At 46.7% G+C, this 15,803-nt stretch overlaps 1 protein-coding gene across 1 annotated transcript; it reads right to left on the bottom strand.

The window, feature by feature from the left end:
* Positions 1-1,351: 1,351 nt before the first annotated feature.
* On the bottom strand, positions 1,352-11,048 carry MRGPRX2 (MAS related GPR family member X2; the record flags this gene model as incomplete). The annotated part of the gene is made up of 3 exons (XM_080816286.1): positions 1,352-2,372; positions 10,720-10,885; positions 10,985-11,048. The coding sequence occupies 3 exons, from the start codon at positions 11,046-11,048 to the stop codon at positions 1,352-1,354; spliced, it is 1,251 nt and encodes a 416-aa protein (XP_080672412.1).
* Positions 11,049-15,803: the final 4,755 nt, after the last annotated feature.

The raw sequence follows: 15,803 nt of genomic DNA, 5'->3' as shown, positions 1-15,803 counted from the left end.
TGTACTCACGTGCCATAACTCACCGCACTGTTCACTTATGATCTGTGCCATCTCTTTCTCCTAATTGTACCTCAATTAAAGAACTAAAAAATTATGAGACGATGCAACGTTTAAACCTAACATGTTATAATTTTTACAGAACATGGCATTTTAGAAATGTTTTTCTGTAACTGGATTAATAAAATGAATGTTGCGAGCTCTATGGAAGAGAAGGTAAATCTGGAGAAGATCCTGTCCTCAGAGAATACAGAGTCTAGTGAGACACGTTGGAAACGTGCCATAAAGGGGGTGCCTCAGTGGCTCCGTTGGTTAAGAGTCTGCCTTTGGCTCAGGTCATGATCCCAGGGTCCTGGGATCGAGTCCCACATGCCCCACAACGGGCTCCCTGCTCCGCCGGGAGTCTGCTTCTCCCTGTCCCTCTGTCCCTCCCCCCAGCTCATGCGCACGCACGCTCTCTCTCTCTCTCTTGCTCTGCTCTCGCTGTCTCTCAAATACATAAATAAATTCTTAAAAAAAAAAAAAAAAAGGAAACATGCCATGAAGGATCAGATTGCTCCAGAGAGGGAGAGCCAGGGCAGAGGTACAGGGACGGGAATGAATGAGAAGGGACATACATGGGGTTCCACTGGGCGCGAGGGACAGGAAGTCACGGTAAGACGACCTACCTCAGACCTTAAGCATGCTTTGACTTTGATTTGCCCAGTTATAAAACTCAACTTTGTGCTTGCACAAACCGACAATGGTGACAGAAAGAAACAGATGGTGACTCAAATCTGGTAAATGGACATTTAGTACAGACTTGGTGTAAAAATTCATCATTTATTTATTTATTAAGTCATTTATTCAACAGAGATCCATTAAGCTAGGGAGATATTCCAGGGCCTTCCAAAATCAAAGACGATTGCCCTTTGGGACTAGACTGCACTTTAATTCTTTTAATTTTATGGAGACAGATGGCAGGAGGGTAACCATAGAAAGTTGCGAGGGAATGTTCTTCTAGTCCCTCCTGAGTGCAGTGACCAAAGAAAATGTCGACCTTTCCTGTACCGCGTTCAGCTTCTGCTGAAGGTGGGATTCTTCAGAAGGGGACCCGAGAGTTGGCAAAGCTGGGGATGGTGTGACGGTCCTGGGGGAGGCTGTTCTTGAGGCGCCAGACTTCAGTGTCTGCCTGACAGGCGCTGTCTCAGTCCTCACGAGGGGGATTGTTATCTCAACCTTCAGCTTTATCTTAAAACTTGAAGGCTTTAAGACCAGGGCACCCAGAGTCTGAGAGAAGTCAAGAAAACCTCCCAAACTGATGGGGAGAGAGTTGGCTCTCAAAGCCACATTTGTCTGAGGGAGACAGACTGACTCAGAACACCACGCTGCTTCCCGCCATCTCCAGAGTTTCCTGAGGAAGGCTGGCTTCACTCTCATCCCCTCCTGATACGTCCTGCAGAGCCCTCTGGAGGACCATCTTGAGGGTCCTGTGCCGCTGAGCCCACCGCTGTCTACAGGAGCCAACGAAGAAGTAAATGATGGGGTTGACACAGCTGTTGATGCAGGACAGGAGAACAGCAACCAGATAAAGATCCTTGAGGACCGTATCCGAGGACTCTATCAGAATCCAGTGTAAGAGGAACCAGTGGATGCCAAAGGGCAGGCCACAGAGGAGGAAGACCAGCACCGTGAGCGCCACGGTCACATACAGCCTGGTCAGCTGCAGCCGATGGCGGCCACACAGCAATCGGCTGAGCAGGGCCAGGCTGGACCCAGAGAGAAGCACAAATAAGAAAATCAGCCAGGTGGCAGCAATGAAATCAAACGCCCGACACCAATTGTCGTCGAAACCCTGAAACAGGAAGCCACAGTACTCCCCTTCCAGGATGCTCAGCAGCAAGGAGAGGGCCCAGAGCAGGGCACACGTCATAGCTGATGTGTGTCTTGGGCGGTGGCAGCGGTACCAGATGGGACACAGGACTGACAGACAGCGCTCTGTGCTAATAGCACTGAGAAGGCTCAGGCTTGCGATGTAGGCAAAGGTCCAAGCGATGACGAAAAACCTGGGGATGGAAAGGGACACGGAATGGAAGTTGAAAAGCGTCACCACGGAATAGACAACCTGGAAGGAGAGGAAGAGGAAGTCGGCTCCTGCCAGGTTGAGGATGTAGACAGAGAAGGTGTTCCTCCGTACGCGGAAGCCCAGGAGCCACAGCACGATCAGGTTTCCCACCAGCCCACCGAGGGCAAAGGTGAGGCTCAGCAAGGACACGATCAGGATCTCCACGGGGAAAGTCTGCAGAAAGGCGTGGTCACTTCCATTCACCGGTGTGAGTGTGCTCTCCCAGGCTGGGGTGGTGGGATCGAGGCTCAGAAACCCTCCACTGGTATTCCTGGGAACACAAACAAGACGGAGCACCTGCTGGAGGCTCACTGGTCCTCAGGGCCAGCCTGCTACTGGGGGATTACTGTCTCCATGTTACAGAGGAGGGAAAAGGAGGCTTGCAAAAGTTAAGATACTCACCAAACACTGCACTGCTTTGGAGTTCTGGAACCTGGATTCAGACCAGTTGTCTCTGACGCTAACGCTAGGACTCTCTCTACAGCAACACCGACCTTATACTAATGTGGGAATATTCCAGGGTTCACACACCTCTTTTTAACCTCCCAGACCATGTCAGGTCTTTAGGATGCAATAGGGAAAAAGTTTGCACAGGTTATGTGTGGTGACAGCAGGACCCTGAGCTCGGGATTCCTTCTGTCTGGGACTGAGAATTCCTCTTAGGGGCCAGGAAGTTGGAACACCCTGCCATGACCTGTGGACAATCTCAGTGACTAAAGGTGGTCCACCTACCATGAAGGAAGTCATGATTTAGGGTCATGAAGAGAATGTGACCTGTTGCAATGACTGGTATGAGTATGGCCAAACCTCTTGGCCAGAAATGTCCAAGCATGTCGGCTTTATGAGGACAGGAGATACTTTCCTCCTGGCCATTAGTGTGTCCCCCTAATGTCCTACTCTATTGCGAGGGACACAGTCTAAGTCACACTTACAATGGCTTTCTTTCTAGAGCAGTCAAAATAACAAACTTAAAATATTTACGAGTATGTGTGTACACCACCCTAAAAAAAACAAAAAACCCCTCACAAAACTACGTTTCATTCTCAAAGCATTTATTTTTTTTTTAAAGACTTTATTTATTTATTTGAAAGAGAGAAGGAGAGAGTACACACAAGCAAGGGTGGGGGGGGGGCAGAGGGAGAAGGAGAAGCAGGCTCTCCGCTGAGCAGGGAGGACACAGGGCTGCATCCGGGACCCTTGGATAATGCCCTGAGCTAAAGGCAGACGCTTAACCAACTGAACCACTCAGGCGCCCCCATTCTCAAGGCATTTATGATGATAATGAGAGACTATTCTGAAAGAGTGACAGCAGATAGAAAGGTGCAGACAGTCAAATACATCTTGAGGAGTACCATGAGAAATTGATCCAATCACACAGAGAGAGAAAGTCCCAGGAAATACCAGCTGTGAGAAGGCTATAAGAGGAGATGGGTTTGGGGGCACCTGGGTGGCTCAGTCAGTTAAGCAGCTGCCTTCGGCTCAGGATGTGATCTCAGTGTCCTGGGATCGAGCCCTTCGTTGGGCTCCCTGCTCAGTGGGGAGTCTGCTTCTCCCTCCATCCTTCCCCCAACTTGTCCTTCCTCCAACTAATTCTATCTCTCTTTCTCTCAAATAAATAAATAGCATCTTTAAAAAAAAAAGAGAGAGAGGTGGATTTTCTCCATTTGCCATCAAATCTCATTTCCATCTTTTCTACCCTCCTCTGGGTGTCCTCATCATCCTCATTGAAGGTTTCCCCCTCTCTCTGGCTCCTGGTTGCTTTCAGTGAAAGGGATACACGGACAGGAGCTGGGGGTGGGAGGAGGGTGATTGGGCGTTTGTGACTTTCTCACTCTCTGCCAGGCTGTGAATTAGCAGTGGACGTGTTACTCTAATGACTGCGCCCCTGTCTGGTGGTCCTTCCCTATATCCACAGCCCTCCTGAGTTCTGGTAACTTCTTCCCTTTCCCTTTCAGTTCTTGTCTCTGGGGTCTTCAGTTAGCGTCCTTTATAGAGTTCCTTTAGCTCTGCCCATACCCGTGTGACCTGTCCTTTCATTACTCTCCTCCATAACCTCATTAGTTCGGGCCCTGTATTTTCTGTTAGGACAATGTCAGATACAAGGGTACAAAGGGTGAAAAAATCACCTTTGAATAGCAAGCAAATCTGTGAAACCTGATGTTATTAAAACAATTTAGCTTTGGAATGTTGTGCCAGGATGCCACCTTGGTCCCTGAGCACAATACATCTCTCCCTAGTTGCAGATTTGACTGGAGAGAGAGAGTATAAGGAGACAGGAGAGAAGTCACAAGAGCCTGGTGGGGGCCGTTTGGCTCTCCCACAGTCCAAGTCACCAGCACCCAAAGCCTCCATGAGGGAGTTTCATGTCTCCCGATTTGCAGTGGGGTGCCCTGGCTTCCGGCACGCCCCATCCCCCTTAAAATGAATTCACAAGCAGATGGATTAAGAGGAAGAAAACAGAACTATCTCTGAAAGAAGATAGCTCTTGATCATATGCTTACCTGAGCACCATTCTTCTTGCTGGGGATAGAAACTAGGAAAGGAAGAGCTTTCCTGAGATTGAGAAATAGCAGAGAGGACTTCTCTACTCTGTGGATGGCAAGGTGTCCAAGGCCACAGGCATGCAATCTGGTGACTGCCTGAGGCTTATCAAGATGCTGGACAGCCCCTGTGATTTCCTGCCCAAAGGGCACCAGCAAATGAAATCCTGGAGATGTGTCAAGCAAGAAACTTCACGAGATGTTTTCATGTGCCCTGACTCCAGTCACTTATCTTGACCTCTCCCCGTCCTACCCCATCCGGTCCCCCTTCCTGTGAGGAATGGCTGTCCTAGGGCCTTTTGTTGCCCTCCGTGAGCCTGGGCAGTAAAACATCCACCAAGCTGCGTGAGCTTCCATAGCTAAAGAATTGTTGGCTTGACGTCAAAGTCCGGCTGGATGTTCAAGGCCCGGCTTGGTGTTCAAGGCCCTGCATGTCTTGGCTCACTTGATCTTTTTAAATTTAATCACAGAAGCAATATATACACATTGGTTTTATTTCAAATGATGCCGGAGTGTATAAAGTGAAACACGAGGTCTCGCTTACTCTCATTTCTCAATAGCAACCAGTACTTCCAGTTTCCATTCTAAATTCTTCCAGATGCTAATATTATGACTTTGTATAACAACACTACAGTTCTGCTTCTGATTTGTCAATAACAACAGCAGGGAGTATTGAGTTTCCTTATAAAAGATAAGCAATTTAGGGGCGCCTGGGTGGCTCAGTAGGTTAAGCCTCTGCCTTCGGCTCAGGTCATGATCTCAGGGTCCTGGGATCAAGCCCCGCATTGGGCTCTCTGCTCAGTGGGGAGCCTGCTTCCCCCCACCTCTGCCTGCCTCTATGCCTACTTGTGATCTCTTTCTCTGTCAAATAAATAGAATCTTTAAAAAAAAAGATAAGGAATTTAGTGCACTGCACACATTGTCACCGTTCTCCCTCTACATCACAATATTTGTTAGCTAGCTTATTTTCAGATCAGCTAGAGATAGCTAGTATTTTTGGCCTTAGCTCCTATGACTTCCTCTCATGTGCCCATGCTGTGGCCAAATTGAATTTCTTGCCATCCCCTTTAAAAACTTCACTGTGAAGTATTTAAAACAATCAGAAAAACTTTTTTACTCACTTATTCATTGACCCAAAACTATAGCTTTGTTGTGAAGATTAATGGATTAATTATGTAACAGCTTAGAAGAGGAACTCATAGTAAGTCCTATATACTTGCTAATTCTTACCATGATTTTTTTTTTTTTTTACTATCTCTTTCCGGAAGTCTAATTCAATATACATTAAAGTTTCTTTTCCTATTTTTCCATACCATTTAAGTTCTTTCTTATTTTCCATCTCTTTGTGTCCTGGTTAGCTTTCTGGGTAATTTCTATAGATGCACCTTCTAGGTGACTAGTCTCTTTGCACTGTGTCTAATCTGTTAAATCCATCCACTGAATTTTAAATTTACTTTTTATGGTATTAATTTCTGGAAGTTCTTTTTTAAAAAGATATATTTACTTATTTATCTGTCAGAGAGAGAGACAGAGAGAGAGTGAGTGCACAAGCAGGGAGAGGGGCAGATGCAGAAGGAGAAGCAGGCTTCCCGCTGAGCAAGAAGCTCGATGTGGGACTCGATCCCAAGACCCTGGGATCATGACCTGAGTCAAGGCCATCACTTAACCAACTAAACCACCCAGGCGTCCCTAATTTCTAGGTGTTCTACTTGAGATTTATCTCTTGTTGCTGCCTCACACTGTCAATTCTCTTTTATGTCTTTAACCTTATTGGGCATGGCCATGTTATACTTCTCCAATAATTCCAGTGCTGAAGTCTATGTATGTCTGATTTTACTGCCCATTGTGTCTTCTATCACTTTCACACAGTGCCTTTTTACTTTCTGTGTTTGTGATTTTTGACTATGAGTAGCTCACTTTTTTTTTTTTTTTAAGATTTTATTTATTTATTTGTCAAAGAGAGAGAGGGAGTGCACATGAGCGGGGTGGGGTGGGGAACAGCAGGTAGAGGGAGAAGCAGACTCCCTGCTGAGTAGGGAGCTCAATGCTGGGTTCCATCTCAGGACCCTGGGATCATGACCTGAGCCAAAGGCAGATGCTTAACCGACTGAACCACCCAGGCGTCCTGAGTTGCTCCCTTTCGCTGGGACTTTATCTGTGGGAATCCTCTGAGGCCTGAATTACAGCTGAGCTCCTTCAGAGAGGCCTTTTTTTTTTTCTTTTGCGAGTTACCTGGGGGACCTTCCCAGCATTATTCATTTTTCAGGATGTCACCAGAGATCTCATCTGTCATTTGAAGTGTTAGGACCACAACGTGATACTGACTTGTGGCTACAAATTCTCCAGAGAGAGAAGGTTTCTTCACGCAGAGCCAAGCTCGATTAAGCAATTTCTTGGTAGTTTATTTCTCACTAGTGAGAAATACATTAAAGGTTTAGTCTTTGGAGGTCCCAACTTTCTGATTTCTGACCTTCGGTTTGTCCCAAAGTTCTGTCTTCTAGAAGCCGAATACGAAATATGAATCTCCTTCATATTTGCAGAGGGGATTCCATTAAAGGAAGAAACTTTATCAGCTCTGTGCTTTAGAAACATCCCTCAGGCTGTCACAGGGAGAGTAGATAGAATATAAATGAAAATATAAATCTCTAGTCATACTTCTACAATGGAAGCAATTGCACAAATACTTTGGTATATGCACACAATATATCCAATACACTGTTTTGTAATGTATAGTATATTTCCAATTTAATAATTAATCGTGGAATCTGGTCTCTGTTCCTTCTCTGTAAAATGAGATGCTTTCCAGCTGCGATGAGTCTAAAACTAAGTTTTAAGACTGGTGCCTGTGGAGGCCTCTCTTCCTCCTGTGCCCTCCCTCACCCCCGCTTTGGATCTGTTCTGTACCAAAGAGAAGGGAGACCTCAAACAGGGCTCTCTCCCAAGGCCGAACTTGATCCCAAAGTGACTCTCATCAGGTCCTTAATGGTTCCCAGAGGCACCCCTTTCCATCCCTGTGATATACTCATGAGTCTAGGTGTCCTCCATGACCCAAAATTTTGTGTTACAAATTCTTTTCATTAGAGTCATTTAGTCATTTAGGTCATTTAGTCATTTAGGAAGTCCCTATAAAGTATAGTTTTGTTGCGTGGGGTGTGTGTGTGTGTGTGTAAAAGTGTATGTGAGAATGTATGTGTAGCTAATTTTATTATGTGAATTTGCAGTTATAATTTTGAGAGGGTGTGGCTCATCGCTGTATCTGAACCTCTTCTTCTCATTCTTCTCATTCTACTCCATGTGGATATCACCAGCAGCCGAAAGCCAAGCGCATGCAATAAAACCAAGGCCAGGATCTGAGGCGGGGTGGGGGGGGGGGTTGCATCCTGATGGTATAGTCTGAACTCTGAATCCCACTATGCCTGGAGCCATGTCGTCTTGCTGAATCTCAGCTGTTTGAACCAAAAATGTCTATTTCTGCTAAAACTAATTTAATTTGGACCTATCTTTTGTTTGTGCAGCCACAAATATATCCATATGAAAACATTGATCACATAGTACTTTAAGCATCTGAGGACATATTTCTCTCCTATTGTGCTGTGAGTGCTTTGAGAATAATAACCATGTCTTTGAGTCCCAGTGCCTGGGACAATGCCTTACCCAATGCTCAGCAAAAGAAAAATTTTAAGCATATGCACTTGTGTCTGCAAGCATGAGTGACTTAGTGATTGAACAAATGACTTGGAAAAGTGAGGATGGTGAAGGCCTTCTAGGCAGAGAATTTTAAGGCCTAACTAACTGTGAGAAAGACCTGGGTATAGAAGAACAAAGCAAAATGGAGACAAAGAATATTTGACAGGGTAGTCCGCTTTAAAACTTAACACAATATTTAAGAAGCCCAGTCCTTCGAATGGATAAGGAAGATGTGGTCCATATACACTATGGAGTATTATGCCTCCATCAGAAAGGATGAATACCCAACTTTTGTAGCAACATGGATGGGACTGGAAGAGATTATGCTGAGTGAAATAAGTCAAGCAGAGAGAGTCAATTATCATATGGTTTCACTTATTTGTGGAGCATAACAAATAACATGGAGGACATGGGGAGATGGAGAGGAGAAGGGAGTTGAGGGAAATTGGAAGGGGAGGTGAACCATGAGAGACTATGGACTCTGAAAAACAACCTGAGGGTTTTGAAGGGGCGGAGGGTGGGAGGTTGGGGGAGCCAGATGGTGGGTATTAAGGAGGGCACGAATTGCATGGAGCACTGGATGTGGTGCAAAAACAATGAATACTGTTATGCTGAAAAGAAAAAAAAAAAAAAAGCCTCTGCCTTTGGCTCAGGTCATGATCCCCATGCCTCTCTGCCTACTTGTGATCTCTGTCTGTCAAATAAATAAATAAAATCTTAAAAAAAAAAAAAAAGAAGCCCAGTCCTTGTGGGAAATGGAAGTCATCTGTAGTTGACTTAGATTCAGTATTCATCACCGTACAAGTCGGGGAGCAGTGTTTTGAAGAAATGGGGGAGCAGACCACTGTGACCTAGAGAATCACAGTGGAGTCCAGGAGTGTGGAAGCAGAATAAGCTGGATCTGGCAGTGGGGACAGAAAAGTCACTGGGTTATAGGATCCGTTCTATAAAAACCCCACTGGAAAGTGGGCACCACTGATCTCTTGGGTCTTCATGACCACGATGGAAGACCATGGCTGCGTCATCAGAATGATGGCTGACTTCCAGTGGCCCCAACAGGGGCTGCGGGAGGAAATGGATCAAGATTAATCTGAACTGGCTGGATTGGGGGGAAGAGCAGTCACAAGACTTCAGAGCAGGAAAGAGAAGTCAGTCTGGGGAGAGCAGGGGAGGACCAGAAGTAGGAAACTCCCTTGTGAGAGTGCTGAGCTTTTCTCATCCAGTTATGGTCGTTCATAGTCCTTGCATAGGAAATCACATGGCTTCTCAGGCTCTTGATAACACCAAATCAGGCAGCCTTGTCTACAGGGCTTTCTCCAGCCAGAGGACCAAGAGTTCATTTCAGAGTCAGGAGCTCCAGGAAGGACCTCCTGCTTCAAGGAAGCTCAGAGCTGATTCTCTATGGGAAGTAGAGGAGAAGGAAAGTAAAGGCTTATTGAATTCTTTCCTTTCCATTCTGTTGCCTTGTTAGGTCAGACTGCTCTTGCTCAAACAAGATCTAGTTCCCCAGAAAGTCAGGGCCTCATGGAGATAGGAGTTTAGGGCTTTGAGTAGCTGGAAGGATCAGGGAAGCGTGCCGCCACCTTCATCTGACTGAGGAGAGCCAGCTTCTTCGCCATCTGATTCTTTGTTTCTTCAGATCAGCTGTCAGGGAACATAAAACATGGGCCTGGGAAGCTTCTAGGAATAAAAAAGTTGGGACAACCAAAGCTCTAGTTTTCCTAGTTGAAAAGAAAAATTTATTTTTCCTCTAAGAATCACTTGAGTTCATTCAACAAATATTTATTGAATGTCTACTTTGTGCCAGGTACTGTTGCAGGCACTGGGGATAAGGTGTGAACATCACAAAAATCCAATGCAAGGATAGAAATGTGGCATTCCATGTAGTGCCACTAGGTGGTAGTCAATGATTATTGTGGGGATCATGTAACCCATGGCTGGCCAGCAGGGGGCCCAGTCAGTGAAGTTTGGGAAGAGGTCCCACTTAAAGTGGGCGAGTGAAGGGGAGCCATGTTATTTCTGGATGGTTATTCACTGGTGGCAGTGTAGCGCAGTGTCTGTGAAATCAAAGTTTGGAATGATGATTCCTGGTCTCAAATCCTGGTTCTGACAGGGTTACTAATTAACTGAACCTTACTGACAGTTAATTTGCTTAATCTCACTAACCCTCAGTTACCTCAGTGAAATGGTGATGGCTGCCTATAGAGCTGTCGTGAGGTACTCAAAGACACCAGTGAGTGCTTAGCGTGTGGTAAAAGCTCTATGATTGTCAAGAACGTGCTCATGACGGTCATCACCTTTATTAGCCCATTCCTTCCCTGGAATCCCACAAAGCCTCTGAGGCTTGGTCCTGACATCCAAGTGCCCCAGGCCAGCAGGGTCTGAAGCTACTCTGCACACGTCAGCCACTGCGAGTCCCACGGCCGGAGCTGTGGCCTGGACGGGGCCCTTCCACCTGCCGCTGTGTGACAGCAGGTGAACTCTGTTTCCACTCCTGCTGCTGTGTCTCTGTTAGAGTAGATACCTCGTGTAAGCGCGGACTGTGAACCATAAAGCGCTATAAAGACACAAAGACCCATGATGGCTACTTAATTCTCTTCACTCTCACAGGAACGTTAGTCAGGGAGCTAAAAGGGTCAGACTCCCTGCTCTTTACCTTCCAGCAGAGAGCAGTTCCTCTCCAAGTCTTTCTGGCTTCGGGGAACCCCAGTGACCTCCATGTCGCCGTCTTCTTCCTGGGCTCCTTACAGCCGGGCGGTCACCTGGTGAGGCCTGCTGGTTTGGTTTTCTCCAGCTTCCTCTGCCAGTGTTTGGCCAGGGTGGAGTGGGGAGAGGCAGTGGCACTCGGCCAGGTAGGAGCAGGCAGAGGTAGTGGGGCCTTGCTGCCAGGGAGTGGGGAAGCGATATGTAAACACCATGGTAGGGGAGTGGGGAGCCAAGGAAGAGGACAGAGGTGCAGGCCCAGACTTCCCTGAGGGCTGGGTTGGTCCTAGGCCTTGTTATAGTTGCTGGGTAGAGTCGAACCTTGGGCCTTGGGAGCTAACAGATCTCTGTTTTAAACAGCTCCTTGAACGAGGCCAGACTTTAGAAAACCCGTGCTGGGGAGCTGGGCCAGTTTACAGATAACCGTACAGTTTGGAGTTCCACTTCGGGAGAACGGAGGGAAAGGGCTAGAACAGTACACAAGGATCTTTCAGATACTAAGCTGCCCCTCCCTCTAAGCCTCTGTGCAAGCAGGCCTCATGCTCTGTGTTCTTCCCCCTTCTCTGCCTCCTGGAAGCCCCCTTATCCTTTTGGCCCAGTCAAGTTCCCTCTTTTGGAATACATCCCAGTCCTCAGGGGCACTTTCCCCGGGGCTGACTCCACAGCCCCTGTGCTCTCCCTACAAGCCTGACACAGCACATGCTGCTCTCTGCGGAGGCTTATGAGTGCGTCCTCCAGATTGGAAACTCTGAGAGCTGGGACCTTGTTATTCATTCATTGGCTCATTCATTCATTTGTTCACCAATAATCATGGAACTCCCATGGCCTGGCAGGCCCTGGATTGGGAGCTAGAATTTGCCCAGGGAGCCAGGCCTAAAATCCAGGTCCTGACTCCTGGCCCAGAGCTACTTCCAACAGACCCCCTACGCCCCTCCCGCTTCACCTGGAGCCCAGCCACCTAGTTGTACTTTAGGGAAACAGTGCTCAGGCCCCCCCCCTTCCTCTCACAGCTCTGACAGATGATCCCCTGGGGCATTTGTGAGCAGGTTCAGGGGGCTGGGAGGCACGTCTCTGCTACCTCCCTCTTCTTCCTGGACAGTATCGATCAGGTAACAATAGAAACATGCGCTTCCCTTTACCACCTCTGCAGCCTAACATGGTGGCCCCAAGAACCAGGCCCAGGCTCAGGGACTCAAGCCTGATGAGCCACTCCTGGCCATGTGACCTCACCAACCTCTCTAAACCTTGGTTTCATCATATCAAAAAAATAGGTAATATGAGCACCTTCTCCCTGATTTGTCGTAAGAATTCTCTGAGACTCTGCGCCTTCCGTGAATGGGATTCTTACCCTTTCTGCCCCACTCCTCCCACCCCTGAGGCCCGAGGGCTCTAGTGAACACCCGTCCATGGCAAGTCAGACTCCAACTTGGCAAACTGAGAGCTAAGAAGCCCAGTCTTCTTCTTCTGGCACCCAGCCCTAGATACAGTCAGAATAAATATGAAATAATGATAATACTTATAATAATAGTAATGTTGATCTTTTTTGTAATTCTGACTTTGTGCCAGGCACTATTATACCTACTTTGCATTTATTAACTCATATTATCCTCACTACAACCATATGAAGTATGTGCCATTTTCATCCCCCCTTTCCAGAGGAGGAACCTGGGCACAGAGAGGTTAAGGCATTACCCAGGATCACAGAGTAGTAGCTGTCAGAAAGCAAGAGCTATTCTGTGCAGCTCGGGTACAGCTGGTCGCCACAGCAATGGCTAATTTAAAAGGTGAGCCTAGGATATGTGAAGTGGGGCATAAAAGATTTCCAACACATCTAGGAACCTTTGCAAGGACACCTAGATGCCCTGTGAGCCAGGCCTTTGCTGACCCGTTCTCCTATTGGGCCCACCATGTACAGTCATGATTTATGGTTTTTCTTTTTTGGCGGGAGGGGGGGAGCGGTAGAGAGGGAGAGAGAGATTTTTTTTTTTTAAGAGATTATTTATTTAGAGGGAGAGCATGAGCAGGGGAAGGGGTAGAGAGAGAATCTCAAGCAGGCTCCACACTGAGCCTGGAACTTGCTCAGGGCTCAACCTCACGGCCCCGAGATCACAACCTGAAACCAAGTCAGGCCCCGAGATCACAACCTGAAACCAAGTCAGTCACTCAACCGACTGAGCCACCCAGGCGTCCCAGGAGAGAGAGAATCTTAAGTAGGCTTCAGGCCCAGTGTGGATCCTGACATGGGGCTTGATCTCAGGACACTGAGATCATGAGCTCAGACAAAATCAAGAGTCTGGTGCCTTTTTTAATTTTTTTAGAATTTTATCTATTTATAAAGGCAGGTGTTTAGCTGACTGAGACACCTAAGCACACATGTTTTGTGGTTTTTCAAGTTCTTGAGAGTTAAAAATGTTTCTCTGTTGGACTTGAAGATATTACCTTGAGACAGTAGGAGGGGAGATGTCTGGGGACCCTGTCTTTCCCCTCTGTTGTGCTTAGGGTGAATTTTGTTGGAAAGAACCTCTACTTATGTCTCTACTGACTATAACCAGAGATGGATTATTTTCAGACATATGGAACATAAGTTAACATTTCCTTGAGCATAAGCCTGCATTTGGCAATGACCCAGAGATTTCCCAATCAACTGGGTAAGACCAAGAAGATGTCAATTCAGTTTGAGGAAGGCTGGTAAGGGTTTACCATAATAAAGGAACAGAAAGAGCTGGTTGGTTATTGATTATTGCTCTAACCTTGGATGTAACCTTGGACTAGAACAAGCACTGGGCCGTGGTGGAGGCATGGCCGTGAGTCCTGTTTGGAATTCTGGTTCTGTAGCTTTCTAGCTGAATGACAGTAACTCTGAGCCTGTCTCCTCTGTCTGGGGTTGACCGTGCTCTAGCAGACATGAAAGGTGCTTTGTAAACCTTGGTAGAATGGGGCATGGTTATAACCACTGCTGACACGGTCATACCCAAGACCCCCTCACACTTAGAGTGAGGGTGCCATCGTAAAACAGGTACTCAGGTGCCAGTGAGAGGGGAGGGTCTGGATATGTCACCTAAATAAGGAGGAGAGCCAGGAACTGGGAACTGGAGAAGAAAGCCAGAGCACTCCAGAGCTGGGAGAAGTAGCACAAGAAGATGAGCCAGGCAGAGGGATGATATTTTTTATAACGTTCCCTGCAGCAACACTGGGCAGCAATGGACAAGGGGTTTAATGGTTAGGGATGGGACAAAGTTCCAAATGCTTTTCTTTTCTTTTCTTTTTTTTATGATTTTATTTATTTATTTGACAGAGAGAGAGATCACAAGTAGGCAGAGAGGCAGACAGAGAGAGGGGGGTAAGCAGGCTCCCTGCTGAGCAGAGAGTCCGATGTGGGGCTCGATCCCAGGACCCTGAGATCACGACCTGAACCGAAGGCAGAGGCTTAACCCACTGAGCTACCCAGGAGCCCCCCTGCCAATGCTTTTCTAATAGGAAGTGTGTTGGCTTTAATATAGGAAGCTAGGAATACTGATTTATCATTAGCACGCATTTTGATAATTTTTTCAAATCTACCTGTTCATTTTTATACAGTAGTCCCCTCCCTTATCTGTGGGTGACACATCCCAAGACCCCCAGTGGATGCCTGAAACTGTGGATAGTATTGAACTCTATATATACTATGTTTTTCCTATATATACCTACATACTTATGATAAAGTTCAATTTATAAACTGGGCATGGTAAGAGATTAATAACAATAATAATAAAATAGAACAATCATAACACTATACAGTAATAAAAGTTGTGTGACTGTTGTCTCTCTCTTTCAAAATATCTTGTACCGTACTCAGCTCTCTCTTCTTATGATGATGTGATGTTAAAATGCCTACGTGATGAGATGAAGGAGGTGACGACGGCGTAGGCCTCATGACGTCGTGTTAGGTGCCCACTGACCTGACCCGGCGTGGAAAGCATTGTCTGCTCCCCCACCACGGCCGACCACAGACCACTATAACCGTGGAAACCAAAACCGTGGATGAGGGGGGACAACTGTGGTCTCTCGCTCTTCATCACTTTTTATTCTTTTATGTTTTTAAACAAATTAAGTATAATCGTTTTATATTCTATATCCCAGTATCTGAAGTCTTTGAGGGCCCGATTCTCAGGTTTGCTATTTCTGTTGCCTCACACTCACGGCGGTCTGTTTCCCTGTATGTATTGAGCTGTTGACTGTAAACCCCTATTTTTAGAAATCTTATAAGTCCCTATGGCCTGATTTGAGGAGCATGCCTGCAGGGAGGACTTTGTGACTGCTTCGGTGGGGATTGGGACATACCGATAACGGACCGGGGTCCACTTCAGATTTAAATGATCATTTGGGGGTTTTAAGACCATGCTACCAGTGTCATTTCAAACTCTCACATCACACAAGGGTTATCCAGAAGCTCTAAAATCTCAGGGACCTTTTTTCCCAGATGCTCCAAATCGGGGCTGACATAGCCACTTCTCTTTGTTTTTATTTATATCGATCACCCTTTTTCTCATGGTATAGGCCTTCCTGAGTCCTGGCTTTATGGGGAGGGGTATTCAATTTGACTCCCCACCCTGCACAGGTACAAGAACTAGTGTCAAGTGTCACCCTCCCCTTCCTAGCAAAGTTCTATGCATAACAGGTCTAGATGACAGGACTGTGTAGAATTCCCTAGAAGATGTGATCACTTCCTTTCCCAAGTATCCACTTGGACTGCAGCCTAGCATCACTCTTGGCCCCAGGGTCCCCTTCCTTGA

Source organism: Martes martes (genome assembly GCF_963455335.1).
Source record: "Martes martes genome assembly, chromosome: 10".
Classification (NCBI taxonomy): Eukaryota; Metazoa; Chordata; class Mammalia; order Carnivora; family Mustelidae; genus Martes; species Martes martes.
The sequence above is the reverse complement of the archived record's forward strand: the minus strand, read 5'-3'. Positions and strand labels throughout refer to the sequence as shown.